The 26,676-nt window shown below is 48.8% G+C and overlaps 1 protein-coding gene across 1 annotated transcript; it reads left to right on the forward strand.

Moving 5' to 3' along the window:
* Nucleotides 1-520: 520 nt before the first annotated feature.
* On the forward strand, nt 521-19,208 carry LOC149342971 (hydroxyproline dehydrogenase-like). The gene is made up of 10 exons (XM_089545533.1): nt 521-820; nt 2,575-2,783; nt 9,900-10,026; nt 11,894-11,983; nt 12,788-12,868; nt 13,485-13,631; nt 16,295-16,470; nt 16,749-16,850; nt 18,017-18,105; nt 18,711-19,208. The coding sequence occupies exons 1-10, from the start codon at nt 629-631 to the stop codon at nt 18,899-18,901; spliced, it is 1,404 nt and encodes a 467-aa protein (XP_089401659.1). The 5' UTR covers nt 521-628; the 3' UTR covers nt 18,902-19,208.
* Nucleotides 19,209-26,676: the final 7,468 nt, after the last annotated feature.

The following is a 26,676-nucleotide window of genomic DNA, read 5'->3' on the forward strand; positions in this document are numbered from 1 at the left end:
TAAGACTGTTCTCATTTCGTGACCGATCATACTGCCCTAAACTTGTACAAATGTGTGTCGACGTCGACGCGGAAACACTGCGTTCGTCGTGCGCTGAGCAGACCGCACATTTTGCGGAGCCAGCTTTCCCTCCCTACACGTGCCACCGCGCTAGACGCGACGAGGGCTGCAATCGCGCGAGTGTAATCTGAGGCGCCCAAGACAACGCGGCCCAGACGTCAGGCAGGCCGGCCTGCTGGGAACCCGAGGACATGGATATGGACCAAACTTGTTTGGTGCAATAGGAACTCTGGCGACGACCGGTTTGCGGCGCGTTTTGGAGACAGCACGGTTGCGGTGGAATGAGCCCGCAGTTCTGATAAGCTGAACACAGGTCCGCGGTCTTCCGGTTAGATGCTGCGAAAGACAAGACACAAGTGAGGGCTCACTACGTTAAGTTTTTGCACGTCTTGATTGGATATAGCGACGGGCAGCAGACTTCATGCAGTCGAGCGTTGCTGATTGATCTTTCCTCGGGAAAGAGAAACGTCCACTTACGAGAAGCGTTCAAGGCCTGTTTTCTGCTACGCGGAGCCATTCGATCGCTCGGACCAGAAGGTGTAGTTTAGGAAAGACGACAAGCTTTGAAATGCGAGGTCTGCGAGCCATAGCGCTACCTCTGCGGCGGCACTGTGCCTTATTCTGCTCGGGGCAGGGCAAGCCCCTGGACTTCTCGGACTACAGCGTGGCGTACCAGCACAAAAGTCTTTGGGAGCTGGTGCGGGCCCTGGGTGTGCTCAAGGCATGCTCGTACGAGAAGCTGGTGGACAACAGCCAATGGGTGAGTGCTTAGCTTTGGTCACTATCGAGGCTCAGAGCTGACAGCAGTGCTATATAGCACTGCTGTCAGCTGGGAATTGTTCCATAAACCAGTTGAGCTGGGAAAGATTGTCACCTGGGATGATGATGGGACGAGGACCTGGTCATGAGAGGTTACATGTACGGGAAGAGAAACGGCGGTGCGTCTGTATCCACAATATTCAGATTACCGGATGCTTTAGAAACCTATAGTACCGATAGTACTGTATGCCTAGCTGAACCGCGCGGCGACTTGGTGCTAGCAAATCAGGGTCTTTGAGCTATTATGCAACGCACTCAGGGCTCGAAGACCCCCTTCAGTGAAGGTGAGATGGGGATGTGGGGCTTTAATGTGCTATAGTGTGCATTTCTCTGAATTTTGAAAAAAAAAACTATGCTAAGATTTTAGTCGACGTTAGAACATGATAAGGTCGAAATAAACTGGGTCACTACTCTCCAATACAGTGTGCTTACTACCACGTGTAAAGTATTGTTTTAGCATGCTAGTAGTAAAAAACATTAACAAACATGAATTTGCTGTCAAAACAAGCTTTGTTTAACAAACACGCGCACGTAGAAACAATTAGCTGTTGGCTAAATGTTTCTATATGTGCGAAAAAGCCTTGTCGTGCACGAAAATAATGCATTGGTCGCTATCATTTACTCATTCAGGAAAACTTCCCTTACATTTTACTGACGGAACAATTGAGGGAGTGAGCTACGCGCTGCACGCATGAGGTGCTGTTCTTGCATAGCTGAGGTGCTGTACGCGACCTCAGCGCCGTGTTCCGGCATCGACACTGCAAGATACGCCCCACTCGACGAACTTCGTCTTGTTCACCGATACGTCGGCGTTTTCAGTTTACTGCCGGCAGGCGCGCGAATAGCTGCGCTGGTGCGTGCTGTGTATGCGCAGTGGCTAGGTGGGAAGACGAACCTGTTACTGGATACCCTGCTGGTCTTGTATACGTCAACGTTAGCATGACTTCAGAAACGCTTGTAAACAGGGCTTCAGCATAGCGGACGTGTACTAGCGTATGGCGGATGCCAGCTGCGCACGCTTAGTGGTCAGGTGGTGAAGACGCACCTACCACAACGCAGGCGCAGAAGGCACCTTGCAGGTCCGGAATACGTCTGCGTTAGTAAATCTCCGCTAATTTACGGTTGTGAGGGATTTTCTGTGAAAAACGATGAAAACCGCAAATTTTTTTAGGCGAAGGAAGTCCAAGAAATTAACTGCGCCGTTAGGACTGTCCTTTCCAACGGCCTCCACCAAGAGTCATCCATGAATCCGCCTCTCACTCTGCCGTACTGAAACTCACCAATAACACCTTGCTGCTTCGAAATTGTTTAGATTCATAATAATAATGCTTATTTCACCACTATGCAGTATACACGATGGCAGGGTGTCAAAGCTGTCATATCTGCATAGCTTTAAAACGCCATGGGCATCCGGTGCATTGCAAATCTTTTCCTTTACCATCAGAAAAACTGCTGTTTCTTCTTCATAGATTTATTCATGGATCCAACTGGGAAACACCCCTAGATTTAGCAACACTGCGGCACGTAGCGTTCGTTCCGCGTTATTGCTGCTTACGTTGTGGTTTATTGAATTTTAGCTAATTCGATTATTGCTTGCGTCCCTGTGTGCGTGACATCTATACCGCAAACGTCAGTGTGCACGGGTACAGCGGTGGACACACGTCTCGTGCTGAATGCTCTTGCGTCCAACCCCAGCTGCTCTCCACTGGCGAGCGCGTGCTCGGCCGCTGGCTCCTGGGCACCCTGGTGGGGCCCACGTTCTACCGGCACTTCGTGGGGGGCGCAACGCCGGAAGAAATGCGTGCCTGCGTGGGGCGCCTGACGGCCTCCGGAGTGCGCATCATGGTCGCCTGCTGCCTGGAAGAGGACGAAGACGGAGAGCAGGGCACGGACGCCTTCCAAAGGTGAGGTGAGGACTATTGTTGCGAATACAACTAAGACTGCTGCAGCTGGTCATACTATTCTTGCTGCTTCTGTAAAGAAAAAGCTAGCAGATTAAACCACAACAAGGTAACCATGTGGGCTAGCTGGTGTATTTCAGACATAACTTCACCAGCGAAAGAACGAGACACCCGGAGAAGAACACAGGACAACGCTGGACTAACAAGTGAAGCTTAATCGAGCAACGGCCAACCTAGGTCACCAGAAGACGCATGCGTATCAGACACACAAAAAAAGGCACAAATACATGTGTGGTGATTCACCAAGGAATGGATACACGCTACATATCTAGCAAACAGCAAAAGACAGATATTTTGCCCATCAAAAGGTAAAAACAGGGAGGAGAGGGAAATCCTTGAGGCCTACCATATTAGGGTGCAAGGCAGTGACACATGCGTCAGTGCACCGCCTTTGCTTCTCACTAACAAGGATTTAATTTCCTAAGCAGAAGTGTGCGCGTGCAAGTTTGATAGGCAAAATATCTGTTTTTTGCTGTTTGCCAGATATGGAGCGTGTATCCACTCCTTGGTGAATCGACACATATGTATTTGTGTTTCTTTAGTGTGTCTGATACGCATGCGTCTTCTGCTGACCTAGGTTGGCCGTTTCTCGATTAAATTTCAGTTGCTAGTCGAGCGTTGTCCTGTGTTCTTATTCTCCTGGTGTCTCGTACTTCCGCTAGTGAAATGTCTGGGCTACTGGATTACTCTGCTGCATGAAATGCTGCGGGGTATTCCTGTATGCAGTGAGCGCATTCTTGCTACGCTCCTCTCAACGAAGCTCCCATCATCATATACACTGTAAACAAAAATATACCAAAAAGGGGGTAAAAAGGGTGGCGGCCACCCTTTTTACTCCATTTGTGAGAAAATTTACTCCATGTGTGGGGAGTAAAAAGGTGGACTGTCCTCCATTTTACTCCCATGAGAGAATAAGTGTAAGGGTTCGGTAGCGTTCGCGGGGGTCATCGGAACGCGGCTGGGGGTGCTCACAGCGAAGCGTCTCCTTTCTTGGAACGCGGCCGCTCGCGAACGCGCCGGGGGGTACGGGTGTCCACCCGCCCCGCGGAACCGATTAGAGCACGTTCTGGCACGAATGTATATTTGTGTTCTTGTTTTATTTTGTGGTGGAGAGAGCGCTCTACCTTACGGAAGCTGGAGGGCTGGCCATGCCCTGGATGAACCAACCATGTTAAGAGCGCAACATGATTGGAAGTTACCGAATGTGGGCCGGGCCTTTAGGGCTTTAAAACCGGGCCCCGGAGCTGGAAGCGGGGTTCTGCGCTAAGGTGAGATGCAACGCATCTTCGGCAACGCCGAGTAGGGGCCTCCCCTAGTATTAGCCAGATCCACCTTTTTGTTGTTTGGTTTGTCCTTTTTGCTGCTTAATGTGTCTAGTGCCTTAACTTGTATCTATTGTAAATACTGTGCATAAAATTTGAAGTGTTCGCCTTACCCCTGCGTCTCAACTGAACACAAGACCGTCTCTGACGGGCACCCCTGGTGCGAAGAGCTTCAGTCTTCGAGTTATCAACCGTCTCTGGCGGGGCACCGCTGGTGCAAAGAAGAAGAAGAAGAAGAACCTGATCTTTACTGGCGCAGTCGACGAGGATCCTGCGGCCATCGGAAAACGGCGCAGGAAGAAGACAAGGCAGGGAGAAAGGTGACGACAAGGCGACAGGTCAGCGTTCGTGAACGGACCTGCGGAGACACGGCGGCAAGGACGCAAGGACCACGGCAGTAGTCCAGCGACGCGGGACTGCGTCCGGTCAAGGAAGCAGCGCGTCGGGAACTCGACGATCACCGGCGGCGGACCAGCGGCGTGCGACAGCTCATCGCAGCGTCTGGGGAAAGTGGCGGTGGACCCCGACGCCAAGGAGCTGGCAATGCGGATCGACGCATCGAAACCGTGAGTTTCCTTGGTCGCATTGTTCACGTCCCTGTGTTCGAGCCGATAGGACATCTGAGGGGTACGGAAGGCGGTATGGAGAGCTATCCAAGCCTGCCCTCACTTGATGTGAAGTACCAGGTTGAACTGGCGAAGGCGCGGTTAGCGTACTTTCAGGCTGAACTTGCGAAAGTGAATGGAGGAAAGGCGCCGCTGTGCGAGGAGAAACCTCAGAATGTTAAGTGCGTCTTAGAGGAATTAGAAGCAAAGCGCCAGCAGCTAGCGCTGGAGCTCGCTGAGCTCAAAGAGACTAAGAGAGCTAGTGAACTAGCGAGGGACAACTACTCCGAGTCGCGAGACGAGAGGCCACCTGTGCTGGAAGGTAATGCCTTCTGCTTGTCATGCACAGGTCACGAAAATAGCAGTGAGGACGCTGAAAGCAATCAGCCGGTATGCGGGAACGCATCTTCGTTAGGAAAGGCCGCAAATGTTTCAGGAAGTGAGAACGAGATTCCTGAAGGGCGCGGAAATATCACAGCTTTTCCGCCAACGCGGGCGGCTAGTAAGGAAAGGGAGCAGCCCGAGTCAGATCATCTGGGGGCGATCGAGACCAAACTGTGCGACAACAAACAGGGCAACGATCAATCTGTAGAGATTAGCTCTACCCCAGATAAGACCAGGGACGCGGACGCGTGCTCAGGATTGTTGGAAGTGAGTCTCACAATTCCAAAAACGCAGTCTCAAGCAAGCTGCGGAAAGAGCATTTAGCTCAGCAGGGAACGGCCAGCGACGACAGATGTCAGATCGCGGACCTAGTGACAGGAGAAAGTCTAGCGTTGCTGGAACCGCACACTGTGTCGGTCATAGGGCATGAAGGGCCCCGTAGCGTCATTGATGGAAAGAGCGTTCCATGCGAGCCAGGGAACGGAGGCGGGCTTGCTGGGCCGACCGGGCAGAGCACCACACAGTTGTGGAACGCACCCGATGTGTGTCTGGCCAGGTCATTTGAGGACCCGGAAATGAGTGGCGACTTGCCGCAAGGCAAGCTCGGGTCAAGCGACGGCGAGTCAGCTCGTGCAGCAGACGATGCCACGAAGCCGGCCAGCGTCTATCAAGCAGGGAGCGGCGATTTAAATGTTTGCCCGTGCAGGAACGGTGCAAATAGCTCCAAACGCTCCAAAGTACCAGGGGACAGGCGCATAGCCTTCACAGTGAATGTCGGCGTGTGGAACAGTACGTTCCGTGCTGCGGTACGCCAAATTATGTTCAGCAAAGCCGGCCGCACTGTTACAGCTGAACTCGGCAAGAGAGATGTTCCTTACGCAGCACGCGGTTCGTACCGGCGCGCCAGAGAGAGCGGGCCCTCAGGTGCGTCGTGTAGTGAGGGGTTTGGACCCATCAAAACCCGGGACGTTTTTGATCCTGGAGGGCACCATCTTTTCAGTTCGCGCCCCGTTGTGGCGCCAGCCTAATGAGTGAGTTACCGTTTAGGCGTTAATTGTGTTACTGACAACACGTGGTGGCTCGAATGTACACAGGGACGCTCGGTGCGACTAGGGAGGCTCACGTGGGCTTGGGCGAGTTCTGTGAACGCTCCAGTCGCGAGTGTCTGTGTCTGTGTGCTCATTCGCGAGCAGGACGACGGCGTGCATGCAGGCGAACTGGGTGCAACGCACCAGCTTGGACGCTGTGTTACGGCGCACGGCGGGCATGCCACTGTGTGTATTTAGGTGTGCATTTTGCGTGATGTGTTGGTGCCCGTGTGCATTTTGTTGTTTTTGGTTTTGTTCGTGCGGCTGGTCGCAGCGCGACAGCTTGGACTTCGGTGGGTGCGCTGGTTTTACAGGTGTGAGACGCGCATTTGAATGTGTACGTTTTGTTTATGTTATGTCACCCGAGGGGTAGTTTCGTGTCAGACACCAATCCCTTTTGTTTGTAATTCTAAAAGTGGCATTTGAGCCCTTTGTAGAATCTTGGGAAGGGCGTGTAAGGTATCGGTGGCGTTCGCGGGGGTCATTGGAACGCGGCTGGGGGCACTCAAAGCGGAGCGTCTCCTTTCTTGGAACGCGGCCGCTCGCGAACGCGCCGGGGGGTACGGGTGTCCACCCGCCCCGCGGAACCGATTAGAGCACGTTCTGGCACGAATGTATATTTGTGTTCTTGTTTTATTTTGTGGTGGAGAGAGCGCTCTACCTTACGGAAGCTGGAGGGCTGGCCATGCCCTGGATGAACCAACCATGTTAAGAGCGCAACATGATTGGAAGTTACCGAATGTGGGCCGGGCCTTTAGGGCTTTAAAACCGGGCCCCGGAGCTGGAAGCGGGGTTCTGCGCTAAGGTGAGATGCAACGCATCTTCGGCAACGCCGAGTAGGGGCCTCCCCTAGTATTAGCCAGATCCACCTTTTTGTTGTTTGGTTTGTCCTTTTTGCTGCTTAATGTGTCTAGTGCCTTAACTTGTATCTTGTAAATACTGTGCATAAAATTTGAAGTGTTCGCCTTACCCCTGCGTCTCAACTGAACACAAGACCGTCTCTGACGGGCACCCCTGGTGCGAAGAGCTTCAGTCTTCGAGTTATCAACCGTCTCTGGCGGGGCACCGCTGGTGCAAAGACGAAGAAGAAGAACCTGATCTTTACTATAAGGGAGTAAAAATTAGGATTTACCAGGATTTACTCCAGTCTAGAAATGGAGTTAATTGTGCCAAATACTCCACCAGTGCCGAAATGGAGTAAAAAAAACACCAATTTGTGCAATCCGCCCCGCCACCTAGCGTCTCGTCTGCTTCTGGTCAGTCGTCTGATAACGGCGGTGAGTGAAGACCGCTTGGTTACCATCGTCGCCGGATCTCTGCTGACTTCTGCTCCTTCACGGGCGCCAGCCGCGGTACAAGATATCGGCTTGTCGCCGTTTCCGCTTCATTACGGTACATAATTGAATTGCTCCTGTGAAGCCTCCAGTGCTCTAATGATAACTGACTTTCCTTTGTGTCGCCACCCCGTTACAGCCCCCGCTTAGGCCTAATTTTCACAGGCTTTTTTAGGTGTGGTCCTCGCAATGTGTTGCAGCAGATTATGTGTTGCATGAACAGGGAACTGTAATAGAACATAGTGTCAACGCTGAGCTCTTGATTCAGCTCATGAGGCCACATTTTTCCTCAGCCATGTTTAAAATCCAAGCCTTAATGAAGTGAATATGAAAGCCAACACTGCCATTCCAAGCTACCATCAGGTGTATTTTCATCTTTTCTGCTCTGGTTTTGGGTCAAATATAGCGTGGTGCATGACCGTGAAAACTACCCAGCGTCTCCTTGTTAGTTTTGAACTACTGATTATGATGTTACATCCCCTTATCTACGAACATGGCCAACGTAACGAGCTCGTACAGCAAAAGGAGACGACAAGCAGACGACTCCTGCCGCGTACGCCGCCGCTGGGCTAGCAGACGGCGGAAAGAATGCGTGACGCGGGGTCCAGGGCAGCGCAGTTTCCCAAGTTGGGTTGCCGGCGGCCCGCAGAGCTACTGCCCGTTTCCGCCGCTGTCACTGCTGTAAGAGTGAGCCTGAATCAGGATAAATAAACATGACGCCATTTTTGGGCTCCATTTCTGTGGGTAGTAAAAAATTTACTCCCTTTTCACTCCAAAATAACTCCCTTTATACTCCAAAATAACTCCCTTATGTAAGGGAGTAAATAAAAACACCATACATATGGAGTAAAAAAACATCCTTTTGGGTGTGCGTTAGAGGAGAAGCCATTTACTCCTTTTTGGGTGTTTTTTGATAACAGTGTACGCTATCATATACGCCGGTCAGTACATGACCCCGTCCCTTATTGTTACAGCCCCGCACCTGCCTCTGGAGTTGATGCTGCCAAGGACGTGGACAGAGGCAGTAAGGTTGAGGAAAAGATATCCTCTGGCATTTGACGTCGCGAGTTTTCTTACGCAAAGTCGAATTACGGGTCAGTCATAACCACAAGAAAGCTAGACGCATATTTCACTGCAGTGTAACCATCTGTTCTGGCCGACCCAGTCTGAGGGCTCGTCATGTTAGATGACGTCACGCTTAACGTGTCTTCACAGAATGGTACGTATAAGTGCATCGTGCATCTCTTCCCCTTCCCTCTCTCCCTCTTCTTTCCTAACCATCTTTTCTATTTTCTCCTCTGCTCAATCACGGACATTTTCGCAAGCCGAACTGCTGCGTCCTTGAGAAATTCGACTCGGAGTGACATTTCGAAAATGGGTGGAGTATAGTAACCTGCGTCAGCATGAACAATTGAGGCTTCTTGACGCCTGAATTATTCCACTTCGAGTTATTGAATTCGGCCTCGCCCTTTAATCTACTGGCCGTCCTGGGTAATTTAGTAGGGAGAATGATCTGCCACACGTTAGTCCTATAGCTGGTCCCGGCTTATATTCCCGGCATAGGACGAGTTTTTCTTTCAAGTACGAAGTGTCGGTGGAATGTGCATAGCTATCCTCTGTAGCCGTATTGCTCCGTTTGGATGTGTGCTGATGCGTAATTACTCGATTATCAAATATCTACTCCACCTGGGGAATTCTCTTAAACACATTCGACTGACGTTAACCGTCCTACATGACGTAACAAAGAAAGGCCAGCGCTGTAATCTAACGCAGTTGTCTTTTAAATCGACGCTGGAGCCGATTTCATACCCCATTCTTCTACTACTCACTACTCACTGCTTTCCATACGCGTTTGGGCGCGTTTAGCTGGCAAGAAAAGCTCCCACCATTTGGCCATTTCTATCTCTCGCGCTCTAATGCGACTTGTGACGTCATCCGCGGCGGAAAGTCCCGTTGTATCCTCTATAGCCAATTCGCCAGCTTACAGGCCCAGGAATAAAATATTAAGTATAACGTAAGTGAGCAGGCTACATGGCCGTGCAATTTACATTGTGTACAGGTACTCAACGTGGGTTCCTATCGGTTTCTAATAGAATGTGAGGACCAGTCTTCCGAGTAGCGCGGACTAGCCTCGAATAACTTCGCGGTTTCCGGCCAGTCGTCTGCTGTCGGACATTCTGGAGACCGGGCTCCAAGGTTTTTCGTCCGCACTCGTTGCTGGCGAAGCGTTTAGACATTTTCGAACCTGCAGTGCGGCATGGTCACTTTTCACATGCGGCCAGGTGTCGCATTTGATCGTGTATAACCGCGCGCGTGCCCAGTGCAGGCGTGCGGCGATGTACGGCCGCAACAGCGAGACCGTGCTGTCGTGCCTGCGCATGTGCTCGGAGCTGGGCTCGGAGGCGCCTCTGATGCAGATCAAGATGAGCGGGCTGCTGCCTCCGCACCTGCTGGTACGAGAGCAGCTATGCGATCAGTCTGCCCTCAGTCTTATCCGCTGGACGTGTTCGCCTGCAATATCTTGCTGTAGAAAGAGAGAGAGAAAGAGAGAGAGAAAGAGAGAGAGAGAGAGAATCATCTCCCTGCGGTATTGCGCGTGGAGCGCCAGATGGAAAAGGATTAATCGGTTGTCACTTCTCGTTATTGGGTCACTGAAAAGGACACTAAAGGACAAAACGAAGTCTACACATACTGAAAGAGTAGTTTCCCAATATTGCAGATGTCATTTTTACCGAGAACAAAGGTTGGATACGGCAGAAAATTCCGTAAAAGCGAAGCACTATAGCGACGCCATTAGAAGATCCCGGCCACAGAGCTTTTTCAAGTGAAATCTTTCTCTGGCCACGATCGGCTCATTACTTTTCACGTGCAACAGTATTTCGAGAATGGGAAATACCGTAGACGCAGGAAAGCAGTGCGGCGAGTTATGATGAAATACAAGTATGCGAGGTGGTGCTTGCTTGGCATGCCACTCAGCCAGCTTGCGTGAAACCGTCGTGCGAGGTTACTTCCGAAGTGTAAGGTAAGCGCGAACTTGAAAGGTCTTTCGCGCTCTTACAGGAATAATGAGTTTAGTTTAGTTTAGTTTAGTTTATGGGGTTTAACGTCCCAAAGCGACTAAGGCTATGAGAGACGCCGTAGTGGAGGATGAGGCCATCGTTAGCATAAAAGGTGATAAATTGGGGTTCATGGCTGACATTGTTGTGACACAGTCTGTTGATAAACATCTTGTAATAAAGATAGAGCACGTCTGTTTGAACGTTTGATGAACTGTTTTAATGTCGTGAGCAGTGCCTACCCAGCGCCGCCGTGGTGGCTCAGTGGTTATGGCGCTCGGCTGCTGACCTGAAAGACACAGGTTCGATCCCGGCCGTGGCGGTCGAATTTCGATGAAGGCGAAAGGACTCAGGCTATGAGGGACGCCGTAGTGAAGGGCTCCGGAAATTTCGACCACCTGGGGTTCTTTAACGTGCGCTGACATCGCACAGTACACGGGCCTTTAGCATTTCTCCCCCATCGAAATTCGACCGCCGTAGCAGGGATCGAACCCGCGTCTTTCGGGTCAGCAGCCGTGTGCCATAACCATTGAGCCACCGAGGCATCATGGAATATGTTAGGAACTACCGACAGTTGATATTACTATTCTTCGAAGAGAATAGCGTGGCAGTTGAAAATTTGTTGAATTTGTTGTCTGTAGCAAAGGCTGTGCTACAGACAAGGCTAGGCAAGGCTAAGCTATAGGCAAAGCAACGCAGCGCAAGGCAAGGCGGACTAAGGTAAGGGCAAGCAAGACAGTGTGACTGTGATATAACTTGAATTTTTTAATTATTCAGTGGCAAGACTCTTGATTCGCAGTTGAAAAAAAAATGATAGAACTGTGTCAAAAATACGGCAAAGTGTTCGGCCGTTTTGTCCGAATGATCTGTTGTTTTGTGGTATTTTTCTGTAGCACTGCAGTTTTTTTCTGTAGTGCTTTTCTTTAGTCCTGTAATACTTTTCTGTAGCAACTACACAAACTTCTCTTGTTATTACGGGCTCATGGGTAAAAAGATTGCAGAAAATGTGTTGTGATGACAGAAAACTTTCTTCTGTGGTTTTCGCCTTGGTTTTGCTGCACTTTTGCGGTCGTATCAATTCGAGGTAGCACGCGAATTCTCTCGGAATTGGTTACTCAAAAAATGAGCGTCACCACCACGTGCGTAGCTTGAAAAAGATGGACCTTTTAGACCACAAGTGTTTTCATTGATCGGTCTTCGAGTTCTCAGGCGGTGCTGTCTGCGCGAGCAAAAAGGTTGCCGCTCACTGTTTGTATCGACGCAGGTTCACTTGACTCGAATCTTCCAGTCGACGGAGCGACCCGAGCGCATATTGAGTTGCCTCGGCGACACGTTGCGCAGCGACCGCTACAAGGTATGTAAAGTACACGATGATGGCGCTAAATCGACAGTGAAAAACTTTTGTCTGCAACGCGAAAAGTGTATCAATGTGTGCACAAACGTGCGCGCTTTCATGGCTATAAAACGGCCCTCTATACAAGTCTGCTCGTATACCCTTAAGTTACAGTTTAGTCTGGTAATATCATTTGTAAGCACGTTCAAAAGGGAGCAATGAAAATATCTATCGATGACGGAACCGACCCGGAATGTTGAATGCAATGCTGGCAACGTCCAGGATGAAGAAATATAAAAGACCGAGAGAAATTTACTGACATGAAGCTAACGATTACTTCTCATCTATGAGTAAGATGCATAGCTTTATTTTTCTGTGTAGTACTTCTGTATACGCGCGATCCCTTTATACGCCTTTTCAAGTTCGATGCGGGAATGAAGCAAATTTTATTTTTAAGAGCGAACTAAGTGCGGATAGTTTTGGACGCTCCACAATAACTTTCTGTTTTTTATGAAGTAACTAGGCCATGTGTACACATGCCTGTATGGAGCGCAATATAGAGTAAAACTAGAAAATATTCCGATTCTATCGCGATCGCTTTTTCCATCCTATGTCCATGTTTTTTCTCGCGCTCTGAACGTTAGAGAGTGTATTTAACAGAACAAACTCGGGAAATGTACGCGCGGCTTTAAAACTAAAAAGATTTCCGTGATGCAATTTTGTACTCAGTCACTACATATTACGGAGTGACAGCAGTGTCCTAATCTATATAGACTATAATAGGTTCGACAAAGCGTGGGCGATGTGTTTTGATGGTTTCAACAGGAGTGCCCTGACTTGAAACTGGAAAACCATGACCACAAGTTCCTCGACCTGGCATTGAGTAATCTCCGGAACCTCTGTAAGGTGAGCATGTCTGATATCGCCACATAACATTTCCGCTTCGCAGCGGTATGAACGTATTCATGTTCCGTTTCGAGAAGGAACTAATGCGTTCAAACAGAAAAAGAAGTTTGAATTCGCTTTTTGGCGTGGTTGGTTGTTTGTAATTTATTTATTTATATTACTGCTGGTGGGAGTTTATGTGGCTACAAGGCAGCGGGTTTAATTAGTTAGTACAACGCGAAATGGAAACACATACATTAAATCAAACATAATCAACCAGGACATCAGCCTTGTTGCTACAGAGGGTGTTAGGATGGGAGCAGCGGGAATTCTTTTTAACTGAAATTACACGCACAGACGCACACGGGCTCGCAAACATGCATATACGCACGGAATACAGTCAATCATTTGTAAACAATATATTCACAGTGAAAGTGTACTCCACCCAACCCTCCACGTCATCATATCCCCCTGAAGGGTGAGGGCTTGCTGGAATCCGTTCACCCACTCAGAGACAGCTGAGCGTTAAGACGGCGTGCGACTATGCTAGGCGAATGTCTTCGGGGCCAGATGAGAATTTTTTTTTTCTCATCTCAGTGAAAACACAAACTTTGACGCGATGGTTCTGCGCTCGCAGGCCTCGAAGGAGACCGGAGTGAACATTCTTGTGGATGCCGAGTACGCCAGCATGAACGAGGGCATCGAGCTTCTGGGTCTCGCACTCATGGTCGCCTACAACGAACGCGAGCCGATGGTGTCGAACACGTACCAGTGTTACCTGACGGTGAGGAAAGCAGAACTCTTGGAAAACCGTCTTCTCCGCAGGTTGAACTCGGCGATTAAAATCCACTTCTTTTTGCTAGATAAAGGTGGGCGAACATTTATTGCTATTTTTTAACGCGACAGCATTAAAGGCCCCGTTATGCAGAAAATTCAGCGTCGACGTTGTGAGCGGTAAACAGGGTGGCGTAGGGTGACCCAGACAGCCACCCCAGGAGAGGCAACCTAGGTGGACAACCTTGGTCGCGTGACCTTGCGGGGTGGTCTCAGCTATACTATTCTAGGCACTATAGCTATACCCATCGGATTATGAGAAAACTAACTACGCTGCCAGGGGGCAGTTAAATTAATGGTTGACCACGAGAGATTGCTCGGAAAGAGCAACTTGGGTTGCACAAGACCAACCGGTGGGAGCACCTGCCATCGCAGAGCAGTGGCGCATCCCTTAACCGCTGCACCATTGCGCAAGGAGTGATATGAGGGCTCCTAGGGACATATGATGTAAAGCTGAGAATGACCAATTCCTCAATTCCTCAAAGTTACTACTAGCTCTGATCACCTTGGATTTAATAAAAAAATACTAAAAAATGCCTCTCTAAACCTCTATCAAGTATTGACATCACTTTTTTCACAATCATTATCATCTGGTGCAATTCCTGGCCACTGGCGTACAGCGAAAGTAATACCCATTTTCAAATCCGGAGACCGCATCATTCCACTTAACTATCGCCCTATCTCATTAACCAGCAACATCTGTAAACTCCTGGAACACATAATTCATACTCAAGTAATTAATTATCTAGAGGAGCACGATATCATTTTCAAATACCAGCACGGTTTTCGCAGGGGTTGTTCATGCGACACACAACTCGCTGGATTTACTAACGACATATTTTCCGCAGTAGACGCTGGCTTACAGGTTGACGCAGTATTTTTAGACTATTCGAAAGCTTTTGATCGCGTTCGCCATCACAGGCTCCTAACCAAATTGACAAACTTAAATCTCCATCCCAACGTTATTTCATGGATAAAACAATTCCTCGATAACAGAAAACAATTCACCTCTGTCAACGGCTTTAACTCGTCTTCTGTCCCCGTAACATCTGGAGTCCCCCAGGGAAGTGTACTTGGCCCTCTGCTTTTTTTAATTTTTGTTAACGATCTACCCAAGTGTGTATCGTCTCAAATTAGGTTATTCGCGGATGATTGTGTAATATATCGTAATATTACTAATGAAACCGACCGCCATTCACTTCAAACTGGTCTTGACGCTGTAACGGCTTGGTGTTCTTCCTGGCTTATGTCTCTAAATGCATCTAAAACAAAGCTAATGTCGTTTACTAGCCGTTCCACACGACTTGCTACAGCCTACTTCCTCAATAACGATAGAGTTGAACTTACAACAACTTACAAGTACCTAGGAGTTCACTTTCAGTCTGACCTAACTTGGCATTACCATATTAACACAATCTTAGCATCAGCAAATCGCGCACTCGGCCTTCTTAGGCGTAATCTCAAACACGCGCCTTCACACTTAAAAAAACTTGCTTACATCACGCTAATCCGCCCGAAAGTTGACTATGCTTCTGCCATATGGGACCCTCAACAAGCTTACATCATAAACAACCTTGAATCCCTGCAAAACCGTGCTGTTCGCTTCATCTTTTCAGATTATTCACGCTTCACCAGTGTCACTGCATTAAAACAACGTGCCGAGTTGGAACCGCTATCATGTCGACGCCATTTCGCTCGCCTAACCTTACTTCACAAACTGTATCACCATCCCACCCTCCATGACGACTTCTTTTTGCCACATCCTGCAGCCTTTCCTCGCCGCGAACACGATAACAAAATAAAACGCATCACATGCCGTTCATTGCTCTACGCGAAATCATTCATTCCTCGCACTATAATAGATTGGAATAACTTGCCATCACACATAGCTACTGAGGTTAACCTACAATCGTTTCAGCATTCGTTAAAGCAAACCATGGACTAACTGATTTGGTATTTTTGTTGTATTATGTGCATTTACTAAGTATTTTATTCTGCGTTGTTTGTTGCGTTATTTGTGTACATTACTAGTTTTAATTCATTATTACGTGTATTTTGTTTCAAATGCCTGTGCCATATTTTTATGCTTGTATCCCCCCCCCCCCCCCCCTATGTAATACCCTCGCACGAGGGCCCTTAGGGGTACTGTAAATAAATAAATAAATAAATAAATAAATGGGCATTAACTCATTAGCGGTATTGCGTCTTATCTTTAAGGCGGAGATTAAGTGTTCCCTCCAATTTTTTTCGAGGAAAGAAGCTTAATTGCTTATGCAGACATTGTTAGTTTAGTTTTATGCACGCGTGGCTTTGAACATTTATTATCTTTTTAGAGCAGATAAACTCAATGTCTTACTCGGGCACATGACTTTCGTTTTCTGCATGCATCCCACTTGACAATTTGGTGCAGTTAAAGGAGGTCCCGTCTACAGTCTCTGACTTTGGGACCTCCTTCTGTATTCCAGTGTTTTTTTTTATTCTTGTACCATAAACATGCAATAAACGAACCTTGAACCTTGAAAAAGAGCGGTAGCTCCATTTGGCCGTGGTAAACGGCGTCGCAGCGAATCTTGCAGTATGCTGCGAAACTCTGCCGTCCCGTACCTTGCGCAGGGGACACCCATCAAACTGGAGCGGCAGATGTCGTTAGCCACACGCATGGGCGCCTCGTTCGGCGTCAAGCTGGTGCGCGGCGCCTACATGGACAACGAGCGGAGAAGGGCCAGGGACGCGAACCAGGAGGACCCCGTATGCGCCAGCTACCGGGCGACCAACGAGAACTATGACAGGTACGCGCCGACATGCGTGTTGCACACAACTGCGCTAGTCAGCGCTATGTAGTGACTGAACAGTTTATCACAGACTCCGTGGAAATGTATTATGCTCGGTGGCTGTCTGCTTGTTGCTTCCTCACCCTGGAGCCTTTTTTGGGAACCACGGATGCCACCGCGGCTACTGCCTCTGAGTTGCAACTTCTCTGTGTGTCGTTCGTGCCAGTTGCTTATGCGATAAAGCGAGTGAACAGATGTGGGGTCTGACTTGTTGCTTTGTTTCGGCTCCGGCGCAGGGTCCTGTGCTACCTCCTCGAGCACATACAGCGGTCAGGGGAACAGTGCCACCTGATCGTTGCGTCGCACAACGAGGACAGCATACGCACGGCGACCAACAGGTGCAGCATTCTGTGGGGGAGAGAGAGAGAGATAGAGAGGGAGAGAGAGAGGGAGATACGATGTATTTGTGTAATAGATGTACGCAAAAGACGGTTTATAAAGAATTAAATCAGATGCACGTATGGTATAGAACTTGCATAGAATGCAGCCCTTGTAGGATCACACCTTGCTAACTAAAAGCAGCTATAAATATGTACTTATACGAATCACGCTTCGTTGCCCTGAGGTATGCAGTTACTAGAAGATGCGACTGCTTGTGGGAATAGGTACTGCCGCTTAAAAAGCCTTACTACGAGATATAGGATGGGACGGGGTAAAAACTGGACTAACAAGTGATGCTCACGCTGATATTGCTAGTCCACTCAGGTTTGTTGTACTCGTCTTCTCTGAATGAAAAAAAAAAAAGGGTCGCACTTTTATGTGCGATGGTGTTGCGACTATATGTCCTCGTAAGAAGTCATACAAATGCGTTAATCGTACTTAAAAAGATGAAGAGGCAGTGGTCAATGGTGCAGCTTAGATAAACACGGCATGACCAGTTAGTCGGAAAGGCCTTTCCCGCGGTCTAGTAACTGGCGGACGCTTGAACTGTACCTCCTTTGCTCTTCGAACTGTTGCATTGATTTTTTTTTTCATCATTTTCATAACGTTCTTCTTTCTTCAGCAGCGGTCATACGGCTGCGAAAGAAGGAAACCGATAATAAAGACTTTATGAAGGGCATTAAAAAAACTACACATACATATATGATTTTGTGCTAAACTGAATAACTGTTGATTCGTTGTAATCATGTGCCTCCGCGGTGGCTGAGAGATTATGATGCTCGGCTGCTGACTCTAATGACGCGGTTTAGAACCCGGTCGAGGCGGTCGCATTTCGATGGAGGCTTCATGCTATAGACGCCCGTGTGCTGTGCGATGTCAGTGCACGCAAAAGAACCCCAGGTGGTCGAAATTATCCGCAACCCTCCCCTACGGCGTCCTTGATAGCCCGAGTCGCTTTGAGGCGTTAAACCAAGACCATAAAACAATCGTTGTACTCATGCTTGCGTGCCAAAACTAGAATGTCGTGAGCAATTGAATCTCCGTTTTGCCATAGCTTTTCTTTAATTTGTCGAAATGGCATGCGTCGTCCATTTCCACCTCCCGTTGTTTGTTTTTGTTTCAGAATGCAGGAGCTCGGGCTCGCTGTTAACGACAAAAGGATAAGCTTCGGGCAGCTGCTAGGCATGTACGATCACATCACTTTTCCTCTTGGTGAGTGACGTCAAACTGCTCCTCCTTGTTTACGAGCGCTTTGATGGAGGACATTACGAATGCGCAGCCGGAGTTGCTTAATCTTACGAGTTATGAACCACTGAACCACCACCCGGACATGACTTATGTCAGGTCTCGGTATACATTGAGACAGTCGCAGCGCTTCCAGTGTGCTTTGCAGTTAACTCTGATGGCGGCCACTTCCCGTCTTTGGCAGTATTTTGAGCAGTTATTTCTAAACTCGCAAGTGTGACGTTTTTGACAAAATCGTACACGCGGTCGATTTAGTGCCTGATAGTTTTTTGTGCCGCACTGTATATGACTGCACCCGGCCCTAGAAGACCTTAGCTGGAAGTCTGCATTTGTGCTGTCTGTATTCTTTTCATACTGGAGTGTTTTCTCGTGAAGAGTTTTTGATAAATGTGAAAAATAAAATTAGATGTAAGATTCTACCAGCAAAGGATTTCCCCATGCGTTATCCACGTAACAATGGGTAGAATTCGTTGTAGCAAAGCAGAAAACGCTCTTTGGAAGTTTACATTACGACATGCACGGTTAAATACTGCACTCTAGCTTGACAAACGCTCTTCTTCACCCGAGTGCAGCAGTCCGCGGCTACAACGTGTACAAGTCCGTACCGTACGGCCCTCTGTACGAACTTCTGCCGTACCTGGCTCGTCGTGCAAGCGAGAACAGAGCCGTGCTGAGCAGTCCCGTCGTGGAGCGACGTATGCTGGCCACGGAGATCCGGAGGCGTCTGCTGGGGAGGAGGACAACACTGACGTTGGCGCGCTGAACGACGCCAAGGCACAGGGACGACGAAGAGCATGCAGTGATGCCTAAGGTCCACCTCGAGAGCCCTGAACGTCAGCGCTGTTACTGCTGCTCATCGCAGTTGGAGTGCTTCTGTGTTGCGCGACAAAGTGGTGCTGGAAACACGCCTCCATGATGCGAATGACGTCGCCACTATAGTGGCAGCGGTGCTATATGTTTTGTTGAGAGAATATTGCCTGGACTCTTCAACAAATGTTTTGGCGTTTTACATTCCTGCTTCTGATTGGGATAGCGGGAATTTCAGGGGCACGGGTTTGTTGCTGTTGGAGGATGTCTACATCTGAAGAAGCACAACGGTCGTAGAGGCTAGAGGCTATAGAATACCGCACTCTAAGATGTTAAATTGTGCACCACGGCTGACACAGAATTCACAGCACCCACATATCTTAATGCTGGGAGCATCACATGCTCAGCTGCCATATTAACGCCTCGAGAAATTTATGTGCAGACGCTTGATAAGGTACCCTGGACTTTCCTCAGCAAAAGTAGGCGCAAGGCGCGAAGCACTTCACACGGAGTAACTTAGCCTTTTGAGTAACGTCAAGAGCAGGAACCACACCCAGAAGGTAAACGTGGTACCGCTGTCAAGGTGCTGCCCATGCTCTGAAGGATTTAATAAAGATGCTTGTTATTTACCAGTATGCAATGGGCACATATCGCTTCTACTTGTTCTGGCGCTGCACACTGAACACTAATCACACCTATATGTGAGCAAAGAGGGAGTAATCTGTCATCCAGTGCTCTCCCTTTTATAAAGAAAAGTGCGCTACAAGACAACTTTACTCCCTCCTGTTTAGAGTGCACCACGAATGACTGACTTTGCCTCAATGATGCTCCATACGGCAACCAAAAATTCCGTTGACGAAAAAATCCCCCTTGGGTTACTTTATCTCTGCGCAGTTTTGGGAATCACTTTTTCTTCGAGTTATTTCAACGTACTTTTGTTTCGTTATTCGTTGAGGTTCATGGAGATTAATGAAGACCAAAGTGCAAGAATTTTTAAAGTCTACTGGTTACGCGTGTTTATTTTGCTATCCGCGCTACCCCACGTATTTGGGGAGGTGAACCGATGAGAAAAGTTGGCCGCCATCACCACCTAAAGCTACATGTTAAAAGAAGGCAGACGTCTCTTTTCAAGCCTCATTCAATCAGAATGCATCTCCTTTAAAAACACAAAGAAAGCGAGCTCGTGAATGAATAGCTAAACTCGCATTTAAGGCCAGTGTCAGAACAACAAGACTACACTGTTTACTCCAAAATTGGTATATTCATCGTTTTGGTCGACATCATAACTTCGGGAATTGAAAAAAAGAAATTAGAGGTTTGAATGCATCATCGGTCTGAAAAAAAGAAATTAGAGGTTTGAATGCATCATCGGTCGCCGAACGAAAGCTCTGAGAGGCCATTATGCGATTAAGGTGCCCGGTAGAGCCTATCGCGTGTCACTGACGCAGCGCCTGTGAGAACACGTCACCGGAGACGGCGCTGCATTTCCGCTCAGCGCAAAGACGAGCGTGACGCTCTCCACCTACCGCAGTAATTCTCCTGCTCCTCTTTCCACGGTAACTATCCACCGGCTGCTTCCCGTGGCAACCACGTACCGGTTGCACCTTTACACGCTCTCGTCGTACCCTCCTCCTTCCACGGTAACCACCCTCTGGATGGTTCCGATGAGAACCCCCCACCGGTTACGGATTCCTCCACTCAGGTCCAACTCACCTCCTTCTATGGTAACCATCATCCTCCTTCCAGGGCAACTGGTCCCCGGGGCAACCCCCAATAACACCCTGTCCTGGAAACTTCATATAGAACATATAGCATCTAAAGCAAACAAAACGCTAGGTTATCTTCGAAGAAATTTTACACTTGCTCCATCTTCATTAAAGTCATTACTATACACGACCTACGTACGACCGCAAATGGAATACGCTTCATCCATATGGGACCCTGGACAGGGCTCACTGACACAGGTTCTGGAAACTGTCCAGAATCGTGCAACTAAATTAATTTTAGTCCATTACCATCGTACATCTAGCGTCACCCAAATGAAAAGGTCTTTAAACCTCCTGCCACTAGCTACCCGCCGTAAGCACTTCCGCATCTGTCTATTCTATAAGGTTTTCTACTCTAATTTTCAACTTCGCTCTCGATACATTCAACCGGCACCGTTCATTTCTCACCGTCGTCATCATCAACAAAAGGTCACAGTGCCTCATTATAACACAGTGACATGTGCGCAATCCTATTTTCCGCTAACCTCTATGGAATGGAATTCCCAACCCGCGTCACAACTAGCATCACTGATACATCTCAATTTAGAAGAATACTTGCCACTCTGATTACATAATGATCGCTTTTGTATTTTATTGTAGTGTTGTGTTCTCCACCTACTAGTATTATTCTTAAACTATTTTATTATTCTGTTCCGAGTTAATTTTGCTCACTTCTTTTTATCTTGCCTCAGTTGTTCTGTAGTTTTGTATGAATTGTGATTTGTTTACTTTTTCTTGTCATAAACTGCCCTTCCCCTCTGAAATGTACTTTGTACCCAGAGGGTATAATAAATAAATAAATAAATAAATAAATAAATAAATAAATAAATAAATAAATAAATAAATAAATAAACAAACAGGTTGCGCCTTCTTCCGTTCTCGCCATACCCTCCTCCTCTAAAGCTGCCGCTGAATTTTTTAGGATATTCTCCATCAAACTGAAGTCAAGAATACGGCACCTATAAAAAATTACCGTCAACTTGATCACACACCATGTTCGCAGCGGCGTCGTACAAAGACCGTACTCCTAGGACAAGGCGCGCGGAAAATTTTGTCAGTTCCAGGTTGTAACGCTGGCGCTGGGCCCATATTCTCCTGTGTTAACTTGACAAAAAAATGTGCAACGAAATGAAGCTGGACTGCCTAATGGAAATTCTACGAATCAAGTCAGGTCTACGGCTTCAATGTTCTACTGGTTTGTTGGCTCGAATGTGGCAAAATTACTCTCTCATGGTGACTATCTAGGAGCATTGAGGATTTAATAAGTCCTCAGTGCTTCCTGTGGCTCGAAGACCAAGCAAAGGGGCAAAATTTTGCGCTCTTCATTCTGTTTCTTGCAATGATTCAAGATGCTATTATTTTTTGTTCTTTAATAAGAACTGCGTTGATAATATCGCTTTTGTGCTCCTTGGGTACAAATTTGGCTCTAAGGTCAAATGGCATGGCTGCTATGGCTACATTTAGCACGAGTTCTGGGTCCTTTTAAAAGGTATCCAAAGGGAACCCTGTGTGCTGTGGCGCTTCTTTCTCTCTTCTTTCTTTCACTCCTTGTTTCATTCCATTCCTTCAGTAGCGATGAAGGACTCTCCTCCGATTCAAGCATCTGAGTTTTTCATTGAAACCCATGGGATCAGTGGTGTGTTATGCTTCATGTATTACTCCTTTCTCGGATGCGAGACAATGAGGAATAGCCGAAATGACTATATTGCTTTTCTGCCGGTGCTGGATACTTGTATAAATGTTTTCGTGCTTTGTTTTTGCGTTTACTCAATGAAAGTTATTTTGGGGTTCTTGAAAATTTTGATGGGTCCAGAACACTTATGAAGAATTTTCGTGTGTGTCTATGAGATGTGAATGATCTTTCACTCTATATAATCGGTAGAATTTCTTGTCCATTCAAGAATTTTCATCTGAGCTCCTACTGGGTTTCAGAAGAAAATCTTCAGCAATGTTTCTGGCTGGTACCTCAGGTGTGAATTTTTTTCTCGATTTCTAATGTGCGCAACAGGTCGGCTTCAGAAGCGATGTTTTCGAGAATAAACATTAAATACCATAGATTTCCAGGGTAATTTCTTGGGCCGTGGATACTGATACCACCAAGCACGCATATGGCAAGAACGGACACTCTAATCAACCAGACCACGCTGGGATTCGAACGCAGTACCACTAGGTTGGCAGCAATACTGAAAAAAAAATTGGCTGGGGCTTAGTTAAGGTTAAGCCTGGATATCTCGAAGCGAAAAGCTGGAATGATGCTTATGGTTTAGCTTATGGTAATGCTTTATGATTTATGGGTAGTAGTAGCAAGATTATCAGCCATAAACATTGCGATTGTCTTTGCTGCGTTGTTTAGCGAGACGTTCTTCTCGTTGTTCGGGTGTCTCGGACGCTCGTTGAGCTTTCAGCCTTTCATCGCTCCTTTTCAGTCAACTCCCGTGGTAGCACTTCTTTATCGGTAGTACCACTCTCTCCTCTTTCCATGTTGAATGCGCACGCCTGTTCTCTGGCAAGCGGTTATATAGCCGGCCTCCGCGATAAACACGCGCTTGCGGCGAACGTCAAACGATGACGCATATACACGCGGCAGCGTGCGCCTTTTCTATGGGCAAGCGCGCCTTATACACTCCTCCCACGGCCGCTAGATACAAAGCGCAAAGCGAGACCTTGCTTTGCGCTTTGCATCAAGCGGCCGTGCTCCTCCTTTCAAATGCGCACTGCGCACGGCTGCGGCGAAAGGTCAAACGGTGGCGCGGAGAAGCGGCGGCGCACATGCGCAGTAGCCTGCGCCGTGCGTGACGTCACTCGTGCTCTGGCATACGCCGGCTCAAGCGAAGCGCGGTGTTGACTAGCGTAGTGAAGCTTTTCGCTTCAAAAGTCAAGGCCACCATGGCCATGCGTCCTTAGGGAACAGCGTTATATGTGAACTGTGCGCTAGTTGTTGGAGTATACAGCTCTCACCACAATCTTATCTGCTTTTTATCAAAAATATTGTTACGGGGATGTTACGGTATTAACGTTACTGTAAGTATATATTGGCAGCTGCTCTGAGATGGCCAGCACTCAGCTCAGACTTCAAGGGCCCAGCTACCCACTGCCAACGTCGTCGTCGTCCAGCGCACCGCCACTTCTTCGTTCACGATTCGTTCACTTATTCAGTAACCGGCAACACTATCCCCCTCGGCTGAAGGCAACGTCCCGGTGCGTGTTAGGCGTGCGATGTCGAGGGTGGGTGATAGGGCTTTAGGCGAGCCACATGAACGACTTCAGATGTCAGTGGAGCGGACGGGGACTTTGGGTGGAGCGGCGTGATCCCGTACGTTACGTCGGTCACTGCCCGTAATACACGATAAGGACCTGTGTAGCGTGGCAGAAGTTTTTCACATAACCTCACACGACGGGATGGGAGCCACAGCAAGACGAGAGATCAGGCAGGGTAGTGCACATCGCGGTGCAGGCCATCGTAGCGGTGTTTTTGAGCCTCTTGGGAGGCGGAGAGCTTGTGACGAGCAACCTGGCGGGCGGCGTCTGCTCGGGCGATAGCGTCACGCGCATATGTAGTGACAGGGCCGGCTGTGGGCAGCAGAGTGTCAAAAAGTAGTAAGGGGTCTCGTCCAAAGAGAAGATAGAAGGGCGAGTAACCAGCGGTATCATGGCGCGAAGAGTTGTACGCGAAGGTGACAAAAGGCAAGCTGATGCCCCAGTCCCGGTGGTCGTCGGATACACACATGGCGAGCATGTCTGTCAGCGTGCGGTTGAGACGCTCCGTAAGGCCGTTCGTCGGAGGATGATAAGCCGTGGTGAACTTGTGACGAACGGAGCACGAACGAAGGATTTCGTCAACAACTCGGGAGAGGAAGCAGCGGCCACGGTCGGTAAGGAGTTGACGGGGAGCGCCATGGTGTAATATGACGTCCTGCAGAAGGAAGTCAGCGACGTCAGTGGCGCAGCTGGTTGGAATGGCGTGATTGTGAGCCATGTGATTTTCTTTACATGTCTGGAATAAAGTTGACTTGACTTGACTTGATCACGCACCGCGTGGCATAATCGGTGGCGATGGCAATCCACTTGTTCCCTGAGGAGGACTCCGGGAAAGGCCCAAGTAAATCAAGCCCAACACGAGAAAACGGGTCGGTCGGGATGGGAATCGGCTGCAGGTGTCCAGACGGCAGAACAGCGGGCTTCTTTCGGCGCTGACAGAGGTCGCAAGCGGCCACGTAGCGTTGGACGGAGCGGTACAGACAAGGCCAGAAGAAACGCCGGCGCACGCGGTCGTACGTACGGGAGACATCAAGATAACCAGCCGTAGGTGCGTCATGCAGTTGTTCGAGGATAGTGGAGCGTAGGTGTCGGGGAACAACTAGCAAGTGCTCAGCGCCATCAGGTCGCATGTTGCGGCGGTACAGCGTGTTCCCGTCCAGCAAAAACCGGGCCAGAGAAGTGTCGCGCCGGTCTGTGCTGAGGCGGTCGATGAGAGAGGTGAGGGTGGGATCCAAGCGCTGTTCGTCGGCAATGTGAGAGAGGACGGAGATGGAGAGGACTTACAGTCTGTAGAAGAAGGAGGATCGACTCGATCGGATAGCGTGACAGGCAGTCTGCATCTTGATGGAGGCGACCGGACTTGTGAACCACAGAAAAGGTGTATTCTTGCAATCGCAGTGCCCACCGGCCAAGACGGCCAGTAGGGTCCTTGAGAGAGGAGAGCCAACACAGGGCGTGGTGGTCGGTTATAACAGTGAATGGTCGACTGAACAAGTATGTGCGGAATTTTCTAATGGCCCAAACAAGAGCCAGGCACTCGCGTTCTGTGATGGAGTAATTCTTCTCGCCGGAAGTAAGAAGACGCAATCACGCAGTGATGGGCGCGTTGTCGCTGAGCAAGGATGGCTCGAATTCCGTGACCTGCATCGATGCGAAGTTCAGTCGGGGCAGACGGGTTGAAATGGGCCAATACAGAAGGGTTGGTGAGGACGGCGATAAGGTTGAAGAATGCAGTAGCCTGCTCTGGTCCCCAGGAAAAAGGAACGCCTTTCGGCAACAGATTGGTAAGAGGGCTAGCGACGGCTGCGAAGTTCGGGACGAACCGGCGAAAGTAGGAACAGAGACCGATGAAGCTGCGGACATCGCTGGGCGAGCGGGGACAGGGAAAAGCACTGACAGCATGAACTTTATCAGGGTCAGATTGTATGCCACTCGCATTCACCAAATGGCCGAGGACTTTAAGTTCGCGGCGGCCGAAAGTGCATTTTTTTTTAGTTGAGTTGAAGACCTGCGCGGCGGAAAAGTGCCAAGATGGACGAAAGGAGAAGCAGGTGGGTTTCAAACGAGGGCGAGAAAACAATTACATCATCCAAGTAACAAAGACAGGTCGTCCACTTGAAGCCGCGGAGTAACGAGTCCATAATCCGTTCAAATGTGGCAGGGGCGTTACAAAGGCCGAAGGGCATAACCTTAAATTGGTAAAGGCCATCAGGGATGACGAAAGCTGTTTTCTCGCGGTCTCTAGCGTCAACAGAGATTTGCCAATACCGGCTACGAAGGTCGATGGAAGAAAAGTAGCGGGCGCCATGTAAACAGTCCAGGGCATCATCTATGCGCGGAAGGGGATAGACGCCTTTCTTCGTGACCTTGTTGAGATGACAATAATCGACGCAAAACCGCCAACTTTGGTCTTTCTTTTTCACGAGCACGACAGGAGATGCCCAAGGGCTGTTGGAAGGCTCGATGATATCGTTGGCCAACATCTTGTCGACCTCCCGCTGGATGACCTGGCGCTCTGGTAGCGACACACGATAACGCCTCCGGTGTATAGGTCTTGCATTGCCGGTGTCAATGCGGTGAGTCACTACCGATGTTTGACCCAGAGGAGCAGAAGAAAAGTAAAAAATGTCGGTGTAGGACACCAAAAGGGTGTGAAGATCCTGTGCATGCTCGGGGCTCAGGTCAGCAGCAATCATCGCAGAAATGG

This window comes from Amblyomma mixtum, chromosome 5, assembly GCF_055824585.1.
Source record: "Amblyomma mixtum isolate Tamu chromosome 5, ASM5582458v1, whole genome shotgun sequence".
Taxonomy (NCBI): Eukaryota; Metazoa; Arthropoda; class Arachnida; order Ixodida; family Ixodidae; genus Amblyomma; species Amblyomma mixtum.